Raw genomic sequence first — 17,010 nt, forward strand, 5'->3', positions numbered from 1 at the left:
CTTCTTATGGCGAACATCCTTGGGCACAAAGATGGGATCATAATTCAAATCAGTTGTAGCAGCTTTAAATTTGAAACCACCGGCTTATTCAGAGAGGGATGGTTTACTTAAAATGTTACACTGGGATGATGTGGGACCCCAGGAATGAAACCTCACTCAAGTGTGTTTGAAGGAGAAACCATTCCAATGGCAAATCCTGAGCGCAAACACAATTCACTGAAGAAATGAGGGTTTAGTCTCATTTGTGCAAACAGATCAGATCAAAGCGGGAGAATATAGGGGGATCGAAAGAAATGGAAATTGGGGTGGACGGACATGCGGCCCGAATGACACCCTTAATCCAATAGAAAATTGATTGCCAGGCGGCCATTAATCCACGCCTCGAAATCACTCCTCCACTCTAATGCCTCGTCCCCACCTTTGCTGTCTTTTATAAATGATCTGAAGTCCACAAGTGTAGAGGAAAAAAACTCCCTCCCTCACAAATGAAATGTTTTTAATTGTCACATCTGGTTAAGTGAAATCCAATGCTTGAATTAAGATATCTCCCTGTTACGTGCCGTGTTTTGTTTTGCTGTGTGCTGTGTGGTTTGTGTGTGTGTGTGTGTATGTGAGTGTGATTCTCCTCAGGTGTGATGGTGACGTCACTCCTGCGGCTGCAGCTGATCAGCTGATCAGCAAAGGATATATGGCAGTGCCAAGCCAGAGTTGAGGGTGGTTGTGGCAGTGGAGCCTAGAGTGAGCAGAGTGGTGGTGGATAGAGTTGCAGACCAGTTGCGGACCAGAGTGGTGGTGGATAGAGTTGCAGACCAAGGAATCCAAGCTCGTCTTCCGTTTGAAGATTGTTTTCATTTGCTTTTTGTTGAGTCTTTTCCATTAAATACTTGTCTGGTAAGACCTCCCGGGTTTATTATTTTACATTGTTCGCGTCCCCCCACCCCTAGACTGTTTAGGGACGTAACAATATTGGGGGCTCGTCCGGGATCTTTTGTTTGTTTGTACCTGCATCATTGGCTGTGGCGGTAGGTTTGTGTTTGATATTTTGATATATCCCTGTTTTGCTAGCGTGTAATTGGGAAACTGCTTCTCCTCAGTCTAGATAGGGTAGTGTCCAGCTTGGCCTAATCAGCCTTTCCTTCGGGCACTAATTTTTTGTTTTGCCTTTATTGTTTTTGGAGTCAATCCTGGGCGGAGACTGCGCTCTCCAAAGGGGGCTGGCGTTTCAGGGTTTCGGCCGCTGATGTGTTGCCTGTAAGTTGCCTCGAGCCCGGCACGACTCCAGAAGATAGCTAGGGATTAGTGGTGGTTAGGCAGATTCTGAGGAGGGGGGGCTGTTACCTTGAAGTAAGGCTGGGGTGCCTATAGTTTGGGTGTATTAAAATCAAACGATAAACTTGCCGTTTTTCAGCGTGATTGTGCTTGTAACCTGAATATGGCGTCTTTTCAGATCGATACTTTTGTGTCTGACCCAACGTTAGGTACTTTTGATAGGTGTAGGAAGAAGGATCTGTATGCAATTGCCGAATATTATGATATTTCTGTGTCCGTTTCCCTCCGAAAAGCTGAGCTAAAGGCTTATGTCTTCGATGGTCTTGTTAGCCAGGGAGTTTTTGCTGCACCCGTGAGCGGCCCTGATCAAGAGGTGAGTGCACCTGATGTGAAAGATCAGGCCGTTAATATTACTCCGGTTGTTCGCCATGAGGAAGCCGAGCGACATCCGGTCACCTTGCCACCGTTTGAACCAATGTCGGTAGATTCGTCTCCTGGATCTAAGCTTGACGCCAGGTTAAAGGTACGGTTAATGCGTCTTGAGGTAGAGAGGGAGGAGAAAGAGAGGGAGTTTCAGCTCCGCCGAGAGTTAGAATTGAAGAGGTTGGAGGCGGAGACGGCGTTAAAGATACGTCAGATGGAAATCCAGGCTGGTTTGGGAGTGGCCCATAACATTTCCACTGCAGGTACGCCTTCTCCCAGCTCTGCTGTCACCTTTGACGTGAGTAAGCACATTTCCCTGGTGCCCGTTTTCCGCGAGTCAGAGGTAGAGGCTTACTTTGGTGCATTTGAGCGTATCGCTGCTGCTTTACATTGGCCGAAAGATGTGTGGGCGATCTTGTTGCAGTGTAAGTTAGTGGGTAAGGCTCAAGAGGCCTGCTCCTCATTGTCTGTGGAGGATGGGCTCAATTATGAAAAAGTTAAAAGTGCTATTTTGCAAGCGTACGAGCTAGTACCTGAGGCCTACCGACAGCGTTTCCGCGGTCTTAGAAAACCACCCAGCCAGTCATATGTTGACTTTGCGCGGGAGAAAGGGATACTTTTTGACCGGTGGTGTGCCGCGTGTAAGGTTGCCGATCTGTCCTCTTTCCGGGAGCTGATGTTGCTGGAGGAGTTTAAAAACTGCGTACCTGAGCGTACTACGGTTTACCTAAACGAACAGAAGGTTTCCACCCTGCAGCAAGCTGCCACTCTTGCTGATGAGTTTACGCTCACGCATAAAACCATTTTCCAAAGGAGTGATACTTCTTCGCGGGGAGCTTCCAAAGAGTTTAATCTTCCGGTGGCTTATGACAGCGCGCTCTCGCGTCCAAAGCCAGAGAAACTATGTTTCTTCTGCCGTAAGTCCGGTCACCTGGTTGCTAATTGTGACGCTTGGAAGCGGAAGCAGCCGGGGTCGCTTCAGAAACCGCCTAAGGGGGTGGGATTGATCAAGACTTCTCCCAGAGTCCAGTCCTTGGAGTCCCTAGCTCCTGAGGTACCTGACGACTGTTTTAAACCGTTCATCTTTAGTGGTTTTGTGTCTCTTTCAGGGAAATCTGAGGATCGGCGTCCCGTGAAAATACTGCGAGACACTGCTTGTTCGCAGTCACTGATCCTGTCTGATGTTCTGCCGTTCGGTCTCAGCTCAGGTGTGAGTGCAGTGGTAAGGGGGATTGAAATGGGTTTTGTGCCAGCGCCGCTGTACCAGATTCATGTAGAGTCTGAACTTGTGTCAGGGGTTTTCACAGTAGGTGCCAGGGTAGGATTCCCTATTGAGGGTGTTGACTTCATCATGGGGAATGACATCGCAGGTGGGAAGGTGTATCCGGTTCCTGAAGTGGTGAGCACCCCCATTCGTGAGTCGGAAGATGATGAGCTAACCATAAAACATCCCCAAGTGTTTGTAGCTAGTGTAACCACTAGAGCACAGGGTCGTAAGCAGGCCCAAGACGTTAACCTATCTGATTCTTTGTTTGCTTCTGTCCTTTCCGGGGAAAGTGTGACCTTGGGTGGTGGACCAGTAAGCTGTACTGCAGAGGAGCCTCGTGAAAAGGTTCTAGATCTAGTTTTTCTGGCTGAAGCCTCGGCACCTTTGCCGCTTACTCGAGAGGCTCTCATTACAGCTCAGAAAAATGATCCCTCGTTAGGTAAGTGTTGGAAGTCAGCGGTCAAAAAGCCAGAATGTAATGGTAAACAGCCATTTTTTGTGGAAAATGGAGTCTTAATGCGTAGGTGGGTCTTGCGTTCAGGATGGTCGGCGACTGATTCAAAGGATGATTGGGGGGCGGTTATTCAGGTAGTGATCCCTGTTGACTCTCGGCAACATGTCTTGGCGCTGGCTCATGAGCACTTGTGGTCTGGTCATTTGGGAATCCACAAGACCTATGACCGTGTTTTGAAGCAGTTCTTTTGGCCAGGAATGAAGGCCGATGTGGTCCGTTTTTGTAACACCTGCAGTACTTGCCAGATGGTAGGTAAGCCTAATCAGCCTGTGCCGCCTGCTCCCCTGCGGCCGGTCCCCGCCATTGGTGAGCCCTTTGAGCATGTGCTCGTGGACTGTGTTGGTCCGTTGCCGAAAGCAAAGTCTGGGAATCAGTTTTTGCTCACTATGATGTGTATTTCCACTCGTTTTCCTGAAGCCATCCCTTTGCGCAAGATAACTGCTAAGGCAGTCACCAAAGCATTGATTAAGTTTTTCACGACATACGGCCTGCCAAAGACAGTACAAACTGATCAGGGAACCAACTTCCTGTCCAGGGTTTTCAAGCAGACTCTCCAATCTCTCGGTATCTCCCACTCTGTATCCAGTGGCTATCATCCTGAGTCACAGGGTGCGCTGGAGCGCTGGCATCAGACGTTGAAGTCAATGTTGAAGAAGTACTGTTATGAGACTGGGAATGACTGGGATGAGGGTGTGCCTTTTGTTCTCTTTGCTATTCGTGATGCAAAGCAGGAATCCCTAGGGTTTAGCCCAGCAGAGCTAGTGTTCGGTCACAATGTGCGGGGCCCGTTGAAAGTACTGAAAGAGCAGCTAGTGGGCGATAACTCTGGTGAAAGTACTGTGCATGATTTTGTAACCCGCTGTAGAGAGCGTCTGCACCATGCCACCATGTTAGCCAAGCAGTCGCTCTCTTCCTCTCAGGACAACATGAAGAGGCGTTTTGACCGGAAGGCAGTGGAGCGACGGTTTGGTGCAGGTGATAAAGTGTTGGCCTTGCTGCCCACACCTGGCTCTGCTCTTGCCGCCCGATTCTCAGGTCCGTATGTGGTGCAAGGTAAAGTTTCAGACACAGATTATGTCATATGTACACCGGAGCGTAGACGGAAGACACGTTTGTGTCATGTTAACATGCTGAAATCTTTTCATCCCAGAGAGGCTGACACAAGTGGGCCAGAGAGGATCTCAGACATCTGTGTAGTAGGGGTTTCTTCTCTGGTTGGTGATCAGCCGGAGCTAGAGGTCGACGTGATGACTCCCAGTGAAGGTCATCTGTGTGGTAGGCTAGCTAATTCTGAGTTCTTGTCTACGATCAATCAGCAACTGTCCTATCTCCCCGCGCTTCACAAACAGGATGTGATAAACTTGCTCGGCAGGTACCCTAGTATCTTAAAAGACATACCCTCACGTACAAGTGTGCTAGAGCACGACATTGATGTCGGCGATGCTGTTCCCCTTAAGCAGCATGCATACCGCTGTCCGCTAGCTAAAAGGGAGGCCATGGGGAAAGAGGTTCGTTATTTGGTAGAGAATGGTCTTGCTAAGCCCAGCTATAGTCCCTGGAGTTCTCCCTGCTTATTGGCGCTTAAGTCTGACGGTAGCCCTCGCTTCTGCACAGATTTTCGCAAAGTAAATGCGGTTACTAAATCAGACTCTTTCCCTTTGCCCCGCATGGATGACTGCATATAACTGCACAATAACTAAGTAAGTGACATTCTGGTTGAACTGGTGGATCAGTGACGTGGAAACAATTCATTTTTGTGATGTATTAACTTCTGATGACTCAGAAGTTGGTGCAGATGGGGTAAGGGTTTTCTCTTATGGGAGGGAGTGTTACGTGCCGTGTTTTGTTTTGCTGTGTGCTGTGTGGTTTGTGTGTGTGTGTGTGTGTGTGAGTGTGATTCTCCTCAGGTGTGATGGTGACGTCACTCCTGCGGCTGCAGCTGATCAGCTGATCAGCAAAGGATATATGGCAGTGCCAAGCCAGAGTTGAGGGTGGTTGTGGCAGTGGAGCCTAGAGTGAGCAGAGTGGTGGTGGATAGAGTTGCAGACCAGTTGCGGACCAGAGTGGTGGTGGATAGAGTTGCAGACCAAGGAATCCAAGCTCGTCTTCCGTTTGAAGATTGTTTTCATTTGCTTTTTGTTGAGTCTTTTCCATTAAATACTTGTCTGGTAAGACCTCCCGGGTTTATTATTTTACATTGTTCGCGTCCCCCCACCCCTAGACTGTTTAGGGACGTAACACTCCCTATCAAATTTATGTTTAAGAGTAAAAATAATGAAATGTGATCGAGAGAGAGAACGAGGACACAATTTATATAGAATGTGTTACAGCAGTAAAGCACAGATTTGTGTCTGTACTCAGTTTTTCAAAAGAATCTCATGTTCAAAGCACACAAGATCGCAGGCAACACCACTGACGATGAATCTCAGTCGGTCTTAAGTACAAGATCATAGACTTTAACCAATTAAGTCAACTCAAAATTTAAAATTTTTTAAAAGCAATCTGTGAAAGCGTTTCAGCCCATGAGCCTCATCCAGTGAACCATTATCAGAAGAAAAATGCAAACACATGTTCACAGCAAGACAATGAAAACAAGCATTTAAAATGTGATTCTGGGTTAATCCGTTATTTCAGAAGACACTCGATGCACTCGACTCGGTCCTCTCCGCAAAGTCTGACGTTGATGTGTGTTGCTTAAGTTGCATTATATATATGCAAGTTATCTGCTTGATTTCCACAGTCACACCTTTTTCTTTCATTCAAGACCAATCGCGTCTCTCGTGTTTACCATTTTCAAGGGTTGTAAAATAATGTAATGTTGACCGAGTGAAAGTTCAACATAAGAGAGGTTATTTGATATGTTGGTGCCTGTTAGAGTGTGAGTTGATCACACAGCGTCTGTAGACTGCTCACACTGGTTATCAACCAGATCATTTTGGAAGGCAGCAGCACATTTATTTGTGCCTCGGCGGTTGATTCGGCCTATTGCTTCAATATTTTATGTATTATAATGGACTTGATTCTAGATTGTAGATCAGTAGATAATCGTTTGACTTGGTAGTTCGTATGATGGTTAATGCGATATTAATGAGAATTGTGTAATGAATAGTAAACCAGCAATCAAATAACATTTTATCTCTAGTATTTTATTGAATTCATATTGTTTTAATGCACATTTTTCAAAGTATTTAACTGTAGCAAGTCACTTCATTTAAAAGAAATCTGGGTACTATTCAGTGAAAATAGAAACAATGGATCTCATGTTAATGGGTGGATCTACAGTACATCCACACCATCCCCTTTCTTTTCATACCCTCAATTATCCGGCCCAGTTTTTATATTTAGCACCATTTGAATAGGATTTCCTGTTAATGCGTAATGGATTTGGCAAATGGCCTTGCACCTGCTGAACATCTACATATGTACATACACATAATAATAGGAAACACAATGGAATTGTTGGTTTAAAGAGTACAAGTTCTCCGGATCATACATATATTTTATATATATGTTGTGGATATAACATATATTTTGTCGTCTTAAAAATCTATGCAGCTTTCAGACCCAGCCTGAACAGGAAATAAACAGCTGTTCTGGCTGACAAGAACATTTTGAACAGCTTAGTTTAGTTCCAATGACTTTTTTCAAAAAGAGTTGTTATATTCAACTACAAACGGTAAGTTATTTGAGTTATTACGCCTTCAGCTCGGATTGCATGCAGTGAGCAGGGAATACAATTAGATTCAAGTCCACTATGTTGCAAGCAGATGGCACACATGCCACCCCGCTTTAACGATCTCAGTTTTTCTCCCCTGCAAATACAACAAGTATATCATGAGACGTAAGCCTGACTTTTCAAAATGATACTACATTCTGCTGGACGAGCTTATCTGACACACAGTGTGCCTTCAGGCGGGGTGAAAGTCATTTACGAGACACGTGGGTCCGAATTTGCATGTTTGCGTGTGTGAGAGTGTTGAATTGAGCGATTCCGATGCGATTGTAAGTATATCCTCTAATCCCTGGTTCAAGAACAGCTGGTTGTACAGAGAGCTATGACTCATCTACTGTGTTCCTGGAGGCAGAGTAAGAAAAGTGACAAGAATACCAAGACAGAATGACATGGGGAGAGGTTGAAGAGAGAAAGGCCGAGGGTGGTTAAACAAATATAGGAATTAAGAAAATAGTGAGAAGGAGAAACGCTGAACTGAGGCTGGCGAAACGGAACCAGGTTGTTGAGATAAACAGAACATCTTTAGGTGCACTGCAACATACTTCGGCCTTGCTAATCAACAATTTGTAAGCCGTTGTAAGAGCAAACTGATCATGCTCAAATTGCCACAACAAGCCTCATCCATCAGTTTCCTCTTGAGTTTGACACTGCATTTGTGTGTGTGTGTGTGTGAGTGTGTGTGTTTAGAAGCATTCCAGACAACCAAACACAACAACAGAAACGTCTGCCTGCAGAAAAGAATGAAACGCACAGAACTAACATTGTTATTCTGCATCCCCATACTTGTAAGAAAAGGTAGACCAATGATGCACTTCTGACAATGTGACATCACGTCTTTCTAGGGACCTTGATCCCTGCCCTGTTTGACGTGAGCATCATTTTCTTCATCTGTCCCTGCAGCAACTCCCCTCTATTTTTTTAGGCCAGCTAAATTGCATCCTTTTGTACATTCAAGTCCTATCAGCTCTGAATAATTCCACTCCTGTGGCAATATAATGCACAATGGACACATCACCCTGCCAATACAAAGATTCATCTATGACAAACAAAATCCTGTATCACTAACCAATGTTGTTTACGTCAGGCCAATAATCAACTGAACTTAAGGTACGGATGGATGGATGGAGATGTCTGCGACTAAATAAAGGAGGGAGGGATGATATTAGGAGCAAAGGAGCGGCAATAAGAGACAAGAGAAGAGGGACGGAAAAGAAATATCAGCTATAGACTGAAGATAAGAAATCTCATGGAGCCAATTAGGACATTCCCCAGTAGCCGGCATAGACTTCAGCCTCTCCACAGAGCGAAAAAAGACCCAAAACCTTCCTTGAAGTTGTTTGCTCCAAGAATCCGTGGTCATGTGGCAATGCACTGCTCCCAAGTGAATACAACTTAAATGAATCCTTTGATGGTGCAGATAAGAGAGATAAGAGACGGTAAAGCAAATACATCACAAACCTCAGACACCTGACCAATAATCACTATCCCAGTGAGTCTTCAATTTGTTCTGGTATTGGCTTAAGGCTTTTAATGTGTTGACCTACATGTGCTTCTGCGTATGGAAAAGTGATCCATTTGGCCATAAAGGGTTACATTTAAAAAGGAGCATAGGTTTACATCGTAGGGATGTGCAAGGACAAACAACTGAATACAACGCGTTCATACCAGTGAGCATGCACACTTTAACATCTGTAGCTTAGAGTCCACACTTGCGGTCATGTTAAGTTATGCTACCCATCATGCAACGCTTTGACGATAGAACATGGATACGCATGGAAGCATTGTGTTGAGTGTTCTTATATGCAGCTCTTAGAGCCCACAAAGAACGCCATGCAGTAGCTGCCATGTGCGAGCGAAGCGACCCCTACAAAGAAGACAATGTCCTCCTGGTGTTAGATGAGGAATTCCGGCAACTGGCATGTCTTCAGTAAGTATGCACATGCGAAAATACCCACGCATATTATGGACATGCGTCTCTATACGTATGCTGCTCTATTTTAAAACTAAACCCTACAGAAGCATGGCTCTGTTCTGTAAAGTTTACCCTAGTCCAGACTGTATTACACACAATCACAATGGGCACTTAAAAGTCGAGTAATGAGCGACTGTTAGTGGCTCATTATATTCTCTTCATCGCAACGTCGGGTATCAACACTGGATTAGAAGGAAATTGGCCTAATTGCCAGTGACAGTTGGATGGAGACATATCTCATTTCCGCCACTGACTCAATCTCTCTCCTGGTCTGCTTTCTATTTCTCTTCATTGCACTTGGACCTTCAGAGAAATACGATCATGAACCCACAACGGTCTCACCGATGAAAGGCACTCATCCTCGTCTGTACCCCTTTCCCTTCTTTGTCATCACCCGCTCAGCTCCGGCTTGTTAAGAAGGGCCAAATGAGACTTCCTATGAGATCACCCTTGTGGCAGTGACACACACACACACGAGCAATCAAGCATGCACAGCGACACATAAGAAGACAGCGACACACACACACCCACAATTTAAAAACCACGTTTTTTAAAATTCTGCCAATATCTGCAAGCAATTTTAGAGTAGCTTTGTTGCTGCTTTTGGGTTTTCTTGATCGTACTATTAAAGCGGCCTATTGGAAGTTGAGTTGGCAGGGCTAAAGATTATTGTAGTCTTCAGCATGCGAGCCAGCAAAACACCAGAAACCACTGTAATTACAGGATTTGGTCGGCCCTTTGAATAGCAACGGCAACCAAAACCTTGATCTGGTCAAAGACAAGCAGGAGAGGCGGGGCTCCACGGGTTAAAATAGAACTGTCCACATGGAGTTGATTTGAGGTTTTCTATATGGGAAGCCCCAGAGTGGGTCTGCTTGAGTAATGAAGTCAGTTCTAGCCATTGGAAAAAGATCATCGCGTGCAACTCTGTCGTTCCACACAGCACTCACTCGCCCACCATATTAAATCCATGACTTTGGTAAAAATTTAACAGCAATATGGGTGCATTTAATCTCTGCCTCTACGAATGCAAACACTTGAATAGCCACACTTTTCTCTTCAAAATGTACTGAGGAAATGAAGTCCTGGAATCACAGCACAGCATTTGTTTCGCTAAGCATCAAATGCACAAACATAAATGTGCCCAGAGCACCAGGACCCTGTTTCAAGATGTTTTAAACTGGTCAGTAGTGGCAAATAAATACTACAAAAGTGTTTCTCTATCTGCACGGACCATGGCCTCCATCTGTATTTTTATCTTTGCTATCTTCCGGGATGATTCTGGATGCAGCTTTCGGGGCTTGGCAAATGTGTAAGAAAAAAAAAATGCAAAGACAGTAAGAGAACCGAGCAACAGTAAATCTTCACCTGGCTTTTGTTATTCACTGCCGTATGTGATGCTGCTGCAGGTGGCAAACTGGGCAGGCGACGTGCACTTCTGGTGTTGCTAAGCCGGGGGGGGGGGCGGCAAACTTTAATTATTGCGTTTGCAAGAATTAAGCTTCAGTCCCTGCTTCTAAAAACTCTATTGAATTTCCTGTTCATGTAAAAGTTTCCTTTGCCAACAGAAACTATCCTGAGCCTCAAGTTGGTTTAAAAAGTGATCCCGCCCACATTAAGGAGCCGCAGCACATCCGCCCTGCTACAAGCTGGCACTGCGTTGAGCTCTTGTATGATTAAATAGTTTTTCCAGTAAAATGTCTTTGTAACTCTTTAATTATTCTAACAGCATACGACAAGGATTTACGACTTTTGTCGAAGACAACGCCAGAGACACATGCACTGGTTCAACCGCCTACCTACACAGTGTAACTGGCCCGCCTTTCTGTCTATATTATTGACTTTAAGTCAGGAATCTACCCAATTTATTTTTGGTTTCGTCATTGACTAAAAATGTAAAGCTGAAGTGTTGCAGCTGCCACACATCGGTCACACACCGCCACGCTGCAGTGACAGCCAATAAAGCGCCGGGGCCCTTAAAATCTTTGTTGAAATGGCCTCTAAGGATATTATGAACTCCGACGGGCTCCACAGGAACCTGCAACCCCCTCGGAGAACGGTTAGGCTTAGAAAAGCCGCGATGGCGGGATGGAAAGGAGCGGCTTGTGGGACAGGTCTCCACAGTGCCGCCCTCCTCCTGAGAGGTTGTGACTGTGCTACATGCCGAACCGTCTCTTTGGCGCCGTGTCATTACACAGTGATACATTCTGTGCTGTGCAGTCATCTCCCTCTGTCCTTGCCCTGGATATGAGCCCCACGATGGGACGGAAAGGTCACACAGCGTGGTGGCAGTGGGACAGCAGAGTCATTAGTATCCTAATTGACTCTGCACGAGACTGCAAGGATTAGAGCCAGCATACTACTTACCTGCTCTTTACCACAATGAATTAAAAAGCTCCAGATGTAACATGCAAAAGTGAACTCTCTACCCCAAATTCTACACTGACACATTGAAGGTAATCACAATGATACATTCTCTTCATTTGAATTTCATGTCCTTTCTTTCTTGACCCTAGTCGGTTTCTTATTTCAGCACAGCAAGTCCTTCGTCGTACTCGACTGCCACAGCATCCAGTTTTCTCTTTGAGGCCCCTCCACCCCAGGGCCCGTGGGTGTAATCAAAACAACCCACAATGTGCTGGAGGAAAAAAAACCTCCCACCCGGATTGGAAGAGGAAAATTGAAAGAAATATGCTGAAAGACTGAGGGGACACATAGGATACTGGTGAGATGTGCACTGGCAAATAGAGAGCTAACGAGGGGCTGGAGGTACTGGTGCCGGGCGGACTAGCTGCATGTGAACTCTATATTATGAGGCCTAGCAGGGAGCGAGAGTAAGTAGGCCTTGTGGTGGAAGCTAGGCGGAGGAGGGTGGCGTCTACCAGGCTTTTCTCTTTTTTTTTTTTTCTCCCTCTCACTCTTCTATACAATCCTGACCAGATGGTGTTCTCATTAAAGGACATTATAAAGCAAAGGGAGAATTAGAAGCAGACTGGCCGGGTGCGGTTGTCCCATCATGCCGCACACTTGTTCTCATTCCTTACACGAAAATGACAGAAATAAGTTCTTCCTCACTGACAGAGATGGAGTGCTATGCAAACGTTCCTCAGGGTCAGTTTCTAGGGGATTAAATAGTGTTTTAGCTCATTGTATCCACAGCAGATGTGGTCATCTTCATGACAGCTTCAGTAGTAAAAGCTCAGTGCTGCTTCCGACCGGTCCTCCGAGGACGTTCTGTACCACAGTAAAATGATATGACGTGCGAAGTGTAGATTACAATATAACTGTTTTCGGGCACAACCGAAGATCCTGCATTTGCAAATTGGTGCACACAAGTAACATATTGGGCTAGATAACGGCAGAATGGCTGGATGCCTCAGAGCTGTGCTAAACTTTGTGGTTCAGTTAGTTGCAGTTACGGTGAAGAGTAGTAACGTGGAGCGATAGATACATTTAGCGCTCAACTAAAAGCCAAGTGATGCAGCCGGGGAGCAGCAGAGCTTGGCATTAGGACACGGCTCTGTGGGCAGACGGCTAGAGTCCCAAATGTACAGCACTGGTGAACACAACCAGGCCGAGATGGAAGAACCATCTCAGCCCAGTTCCTCAAATCCTCAACAAGCAATTATCCCGCTCTTAAACAGCTGAGAGCAGTTTCACCAAGAAGGGGGAGGTCTTATTTAAAAGTCTATCAGGCAGCGACGGGGGAGGAGCACGTCTGTGGACGGGTGCTCATCTGTCCATCTGTGCCTCCAAATCCCCCGGTCGACCCAAAGCCCTTTCACACTGAACCAACAACAAGAGAAAAATGTTGTGTCGGCTCTTGTTAACAAGACCAGTTATGACAGTCAAGCGTAAGATTACATTTGCTCCGAGGATGAAAAACAAGCCACTGTAGAGAGCTTCAAAACACACTCACACGCTGCGGCTATTGATTGAGTCCACGGTAGCAACATCTAGCCGAGCCCATTAGTCCATTGATAAAAGATTAATTGTAAACTATTTTCAGAAGCATTTAATCATTTGAAGGCAACAAGTTTGAAACTTCCCGTGTTGGGATTTTTCCTTTCAAAACACTGTAAATTAAACAGAGAGTTGGGAAAACTGTTAGTGTGATTTTGTAGACAGAAAGAACAATTCGAGAAACCACCAAAAAAAGAACATTAACATTAATCAAACATTAAACTCCATTCTACTTCTAACTATTGCCTTCCACTCTTCTGGACTGTAAAGATGCTTGGCCATGACATCCGTCAGTCCTTCAGTTTACCTCTGAAAGATTTGACACATTCACCCGATCCCTTCCCCTTGTAGGGTGGGGCTTCTCGTTAGCTGTCATTGGCCTATCGCTACGGGCAAAAGGAGACGTATCAGACAACAAGCCAGGTGTGGCTACACCTCGGCACCTTTCACTTTAAAACATTGCAAACGAATACGCAGCAACAGGTGGATACACACAGCTCAAGCCAGCACCAGCAGGTTGGACGGGTGCCGTTCTCCACGGGGGGAGACGCAGCACGTGCTTGCATTTGTCTGTGCATTTTGTTGTGGAAAAAATATGAATTGTGAATTACTAAGCTTAAAAATACAAATGTGGGGGATTCACCGGTGGGTGGTTTTGAAACCCAGGACCTTCTTGCTGTGGGGCAACGCCCCAACGTTTGGTTTGTGGATTCATTGAAAATAATAACTGTGGACTGCTGCTCCCAGCACAGGAACTCATAGAAACCAGTGGCACAGCATGATATGAGGAAGGGCAGAAGTGATGACGAGCACCTGTAGTGCAAAATAAAAAACACACAAGTCGTTTCCTCCAAAAGTTGGTGAATCCATCCAGGGACGAAACAACAGTGAATTTCCTACTTATACTTGGTGTGTGGTAGGAAAAAGAATTCCAGTGATGCCCAAAGGCTCCGTTTCTGCTGAGTGAATAAAAAGCCATGTGTTTGCTCACACTTTCAAACCAAGCTTGACAAAGGATGAGATGGTATCAAGGCAGCTTTAAGCATTGCATCGCATCCAACAACAAACATTCTGACTCTCAAGTGAAAAAGCAAACACTTTAGCAGTGATGTATGCAAACCTACCAGCAGCTGTGGACCTTTGTCTCTGCTTGTCTTATTTATTATTTGATTAAAAGTTCAATAATGCTGTAAGTAACATGCTGCCCAATCCTTCCAATCACCCAGGGATGTGTCCTCTCCTCTTGCTGTCTTCTACAGCTGTACATGCCAACTATTATCTGATGAAATGTTTAAATGACACTGAGCTCCTCTCTTTGTACTCAAGTCTTAAACAGCAATTCCTGTTTACATCCAAGCGTACACACAAGTGCAGCAAGTTAGGTCCAGCAAAATAAATATCTCAGCAATGTCATTACTAATAAGGTTCATCATCGAGACAGAGAAGAGGAAGAGAAGAGGCCAGAGAAGACACTGAAGAGCTAGAATTTGGATGAGCAGCATCGACATGGATCCATCCATCCAAATGAGAAATGTGTGTTGATTTTGAAGGCTTTAAACAAGCAATTTATGAGGTTGTTGTTAGCAATTAGGAGATACGTGTTTAATCTGCTGGTGCCCTGCTCATTAAAATTATACTCTGGGTCTACCAATGAAAATATCACTGCGTAAGCTTTAATTTGTTTAGCAAACAGTGCACTGGGGCGATTCTAATTTGTCATCATAATATTGCCTGATTTCATTTAGTTAGTTCAGTAGGATCTGCTGCTGCGTGCCTTCTCATTCCAAACATCCAGGATTTGAATGCAGCATTTGTTCAAACTTGGCATCAGGTGACAAGTGTTTTGTTTTGAAGAGATGACTGTGAAGAGGCAATGGCTTATGATAGCATATTAAAGTCCTGTGGCTTGTGCCCCTGTGCTGGAAGTGAGCCTCCTTATCAGTGCCGAATATGTAGTATGTCACCAAGATGTGGACGAGGTCGACATTGCGCCAATGCAAATACATTTTTATTTATTTAACGCTTTCTGTTCCAGCACACGCAGACCGCAGCGCCGCGTGTGCTCACCGCGCAAGGAACCGCTGCTGGGTTTGGAAATTCAGATTAGGAAATGGACAAGTAGGGACAAGTGGGCGTTTATTCCGAGATCCAAGAAGTGGGGCAAACTGTCCTCCACGAGACACGGGTCTGCGTCACGGGAGGTATCCAGTGCAAAAACTTTTCAACACCCCGTCCCCGCATATCCATTTTCAAAATGTGTAGCCTTATAAAAGTCCAACGCCAGACTAGATGTGTTTTTTTTTTCAAATGAAATAGAAATGAAACTTACCACCCCAGTGTCCAGCTCCTCATTTGTCAGAGAAGGAGCCGCTCCAGTCAGAGGTAAAAACCACAATATGTGCACCCACAGCAGCATCTCCGGGCAAATATTCCTCTTCCACTTGAGAAAGCGCCACAGAAGTCACGATGCCCTTTGACAGGCGGATCCTGCGGGGCTCAGACGCCGACCCGCGACAGCCTCATCCACGACGAGTGGACGCCACTCGCGTAAAACGTGTCCGTGTCCTACCTCACTGTTGCGCGCAAACACGTGAAACACATGGATAAAAAACCGGTGTGCGGGAATCTACAAGAGTTAGTTACTTGTAACTACTGCCTGGGCATTCCCAGATGAAAAAAAGTATATTTTTCTTTCCTTATATCAAGTGCATCGTGGGGCGAGGTCCCTGCAGCGAGAAGGGCGAGCTCCCCTCCTGCGCGCGTGCCGTCTCGGGCTCTGGGGGAGGAGAGCAGCTGCGTGCGGGTTCAGTCCCGAGCCGCGACGGAGGAGGCGCGTTGACGCACACCGGCGGGGAGAGTGGACGGAGTCTCTGGCCCCGGCGGATTCACGGGGGGGAGGGAGGCAGGCAGGGAGGGAGGAGGAAAAGGAGAGAGGGGGTGGGGTGTGCGGGGGGGGGGGGGATTCAGCTCCGCCTAAACGTTGCCTGATTCATAATTTGAGTGTCTTAAGGGTTGGGAAGGAAAGACGCGACCGTGTTGCTTCACAGTCGCCCGTTTCAGTGTCGAGTGGTACTCACGTGGTTTATAGAACGGCTGCTTCTGAATATGCATTCTTTTTTTTCTTTATTTACACCCTAGAAACCAAAATTGGTGTGATATGCGACAATGGTAAGAGTTGTGTTCAAAATTACCTCCTTTTTATATCTACATTTGACTACATATCAGAGATGCTTTAAACAGGTACATACAGTATGCATTGTATTGGGACATACTACTTCTTTATGATTTGGCACCTTTTGTACCCTCTTGCCATAAGGTGCTGCACAAAGGATTGCCAGAATCTTTGGTTGCTAACTGCAAATCTCCACTGGATGCAATGTGTATTTTGGGGTTATTTCATGGGTTCGGAGAAGCTCAGTGCTTTTCTGTTATTACAAACAGAATGGTTATTAGAATTCACAGCTTTTGTTCAAGCAACATGGCTGTCAGTTGTTGCCACCCCTTTGGTTCACTCTGACACTTCTTCCACTATCAGACGGATTGACTCAACTTTTCAGCATCCCTCAAGCCCAGCCAATGGCAAGGGCTGTAGAAAGAAGTCGTAAGTAGCCTAGTTCTTTGGTCTTCAAACTCTTGATGCAGCCTAGAGTCAAAGGACTCATTAATTTCTCTTTTACTGCCACCAGGGACAATTCTCAAACTAGATTACTACACAATCATATTCCCTGTCCAAACATTAGTTAGTCATTGTGATATGAATAAAACGTTTCGTCTTTTAAGGACTTGTGGACTAGCAGGTTAAATAAACCATTTTTTTAGAAAGCAGAGACAAACATTGCTACTGCTAACTACTTATACTGTAATGATAA

At 45.5% G+C, this 17,010-nt stretch overlaps 1 protein-coding gene across 1 annotated transcript in view; it reads right to left on the bottom strand.

Annotated features, from left to right (window-relative positions):
- The window catches only part of LOC119227048 (matrix metalloproteinase-17), a 55,180-nt gene extending 39,317 nt beyond the window's left edge, over positions 1-15,863 (bottom strand). The window contains exon 1 of the mRNA XM_037485494.2: positions 15,471-15,863. Coding sequence (XP_037341391.2) covers positions 15,471-15,557 — 87 coding nt within the window. The 5' untranslated portion in view covers positions 15,558-15,863. The remainder of the gene's footprint in view (positions 1-15,470) is intronic.
- Positions 15,864-17,010: the final 1,147 nt, after the last annotated feature.

This window comes from Pungitius pungitius, chromosome 18, assembly GCF_949316345.1.
Source record: "Pungitius pungitius chromosome 18, fPunPun2.1, whole genome shotgun sequence".
Classification (NCBI taxonomy): domain Eukaryota; kingdom Metazoa; phylum Chordata; class Actinopteri; order Perciformes; family Gasterosteidae; genus Pungitius; species Pungitius pungitius.